This window comes from Staurois parvus, unplaced genomic scaffold (assembly GCF_062004578.1).
Source record: "Staurois parvus isolate SC_StPar_1 unplaced genomic scaffold, SC_StPar_1.0 ptg000415l, whole genome shotgun sequence".
NCBI lineage: Eukaryota > Metazoa > Chordata > Amphibia > Anura > Ranidae > Staurois > Staurois parvus.
Window position 1 is genome coordinate 1176359 of NW_028318211.1, and position 2913 is coordinate 1179271.

Genomic DNA, 2913 nt, shown 5'->3' on the forward strand with positions numbered 1-2913 from the left:
CCTGGAATAGCTGGAAGTATATTCTGTACTGAGATCAGATAAACATTGAGAAAAGAACTGCTTGGTAAATCACTTGTCTATCCCTGCCCCAAGGTAGTCAGAAAAATTAGATGGCAGGAACCTGATAAAGATGCTTTTTGCTAAATTAGGCAACACTTTCATCTCTTTGAGTAGTAAAAACTTGCCAGACAATAATGGCAACCAAATCTCAAGGAAATAGTGATTGCTCCTTTTGGAAGATTGCTGTTTTGTTTAGACATGTGCGTTTCCTTTCATTAGGATTTGTTTTTCGGATGAAAATTTTATTTTTGGAGATTTGGATGTATCCAAATTTCTGAATGTACATAGTAACAAATGTCAATGAGTCCAAAAAAACTAAATTAATGAATGCATTAGTTTAATTTGGATTCATTATGAATAGCTGGTTGTTAAGGAGTGGGTGGCTGCCACGTACTTAACAACCATGACTCATCTGCTGTCAGTGGGATTTATTTACTTTTGACATTTTTTCTGGTAAATGAGTAAGGGTACTATGTACCCCATACTCATTCATATGGGTGGGGGCCAGGATATGGGGGCCCACTTGTTAAAGTGGGCTTCTAGATTCCAATAAGTTACCACCCCAAACCACCACAACTACAGGGCCAGGGTTGTGGGGAAGAGGTCCTTGTCCTCATTAACATGGGGACAAGGTGCTTTGACAGGGAGCTCCCCTTCCCTAAAGCACCCCCCCATGTTGAGGGTATGTGGCCTGGTATGATTCAGGGGAGGTGCTCTCTTTTCCCCCCCCTTTCCTGGCCTGCCGGGCTGCATACTCGGATAAGGGTCTGGTATGTTTTTGGGGGAGACCCCACGCAATCTTTTTTAATGTTGGCATGGGGTTCCCCTTAAAATCCATACTAGACCTAAGGGTATAGTATGGATTTTGGGGGACCTCACTCCATTTTTTTTATTTTTTGGCATGGGGTTCCCCTCAAAATCCATGCTGGTTTTAATTTTTTATTGCCAGCACTTGTTTTTTTTACATCCTGCTGTCAGCAGCGAATATGTCATTTGTAGGTTTTACATTAATTAGCACTGGAATTATTACTAGCTTAATGTTGCAAGAGAGTTTACAATGTTTTACAGATTGGCTGGGAAGGCCCTGATTCCCATTCTGCTACAAAGACATTCCAACCATGTCATGAAACTTGGTAAGGTCACTTAAGTAAAAAAAACAGTTTCCAAAAAACTAATCACAATAAACTTAATTTTTTATTTCAAAAGGTTTTTATTATAGAGTTTTAAAGGTTAATTGTTCTAGAAGATTATGTAGCTATGCAATTAACAATCAGTTAACAAAATGTCAATGGTGATCAATATAGGGCTATGCCCTCCCTGGGCTGCACATGGAGCCAAGCACCAACATTCATTCAAAAGTGAGCTGAAATATTTTTCAAGAAATCATTTTATCTAGGAAAATGATTCATTGAAAGATAACCATCAGCCAAACTCTTTAAACAATGCTAAGACATACTGTTTCCATACACATGTAGAATGTAACCTTTGATTTATTTTCTTTTTAAGAGCAATTTTGACCTCCTCATTCCTTAGAGTGTAGATAATTGGGTTGAGTGCAGGGGTGACAACAGCATAGAGAAGTGATACAAGCTGGTCCTGTTTTAGAGAATAGCTAGATGTTGGCCTCATGTACATGAAGCTGATGCTTCCAAAGAAGATAATGACCACCATTAAATGAGAAGCACAAGTGGAAAATGCCCTTCTTCTGCCAATGTTACTTTGTATTTTTAAAATGGTTAAAATGATTTGGATATAGGACACCAGGGTGAGTAAAAAGGAGCTGAGCCCTAAAAATCCTCCTGCGGTGAGGATTAAAATCTTGTTAAGAAAAGTGTCAGAGCATGCCAGCTCGAGCATTGGTGGAATATCACAGAAGAAATGAGAGATCCTATGTGAATTACAGTATGGCAACTGAGCTGTGAAAATAGTGTGTATAACTGATGTTGCAAAGCCAACAAACCAAACACTGACAGCCAGCTGGAGGCACTTGTGTTTGTTCATTGTTATGGTGTAGTGCATAGGGTCACATATAGCCACATATCTGTCAAAGGCCATGACGGAAAGCAGCAGACATTCTGTACTGCAGCAGGAGACATAGAAATAAAGCTGGCTCATACACCCTCTGTATGAGATTTCTGAACTGCCCCCTGTAAGACCCAACAACAACTTGGGCACGGTTACTGAAGAATAGCAGATGTCCAGAAACGATAAGTTTCCCAGGAAGAAGTACATGGGTGTGTGTAGTTTACGTTCTGACCATATTGTAACTATGATGGTGAAATTTCCACCCAATGATATCAGGTATAAAAGGAGGAATATCACAAACAAAAATGTCTGTATTCTTTCATCACTAGATAGACCAGCCAGATTGAAATCTGCATCTGATGTCCAGTTCCACCAATTCATTGCAGGGTCGACTCATCTGATAAACAAGAGATTACTGTTATTAAGCTTTGCACTGCTTTCAGTTATGGTGGTTGTTAACAGGAAAATGGATATGCCCTTACAGCTGAATTACATGCATGTAGCTAAATACATCATTAAAATATTATTAAAACGTCCAAAATATCAATATATGGTGGTTAGGTGATTAATGTGATCACAAAAGTTATATCACAAGCAAAGTGACATGCGGTGCAAAACCAGTCCTTGTGACAGTTATTTTTCTTCAAAGTGCTGCTTCCATGCAGTAAACGTGAAAAGGATAAGGCTGTGCACTCACCAGATGCACAGTGTAACTGTGCATTTAGAGATATATTATCTCCACTAGATCCACAAGTAGCTTCAAGAGGTCAGGTCAGGCCAGATATTCCTCCACCAGCTGGATGTTGCTAGTAATCCACGGTCTCTCTC

At 39.5% G+C, this 2913-nt stretch overlaps 1 protein-coding gene across 1 annotated transcript; it reads right to left on the reverse strand.

The window, feature by feature from the left end:
* Window positions 1–1310: 1310 nt before the first annotated feature.
* OR5AU1 (olfactory receptor family 5 subfamily AU member 1) lies at window positions 1311–2466 on the reverse strand. Its single transcript, XM_089686973.1, has one exon. It carries the CDS (start codon window positions 2464–2466, stop codon window positions 1483–1485), a length of 984 nt encoding a protein of 327 aa, XP_089543099.1. The 3' UTR covers window positions 1311–1482.
* Window positions 2467–2913: the final 447 nt, after the last annotated feature.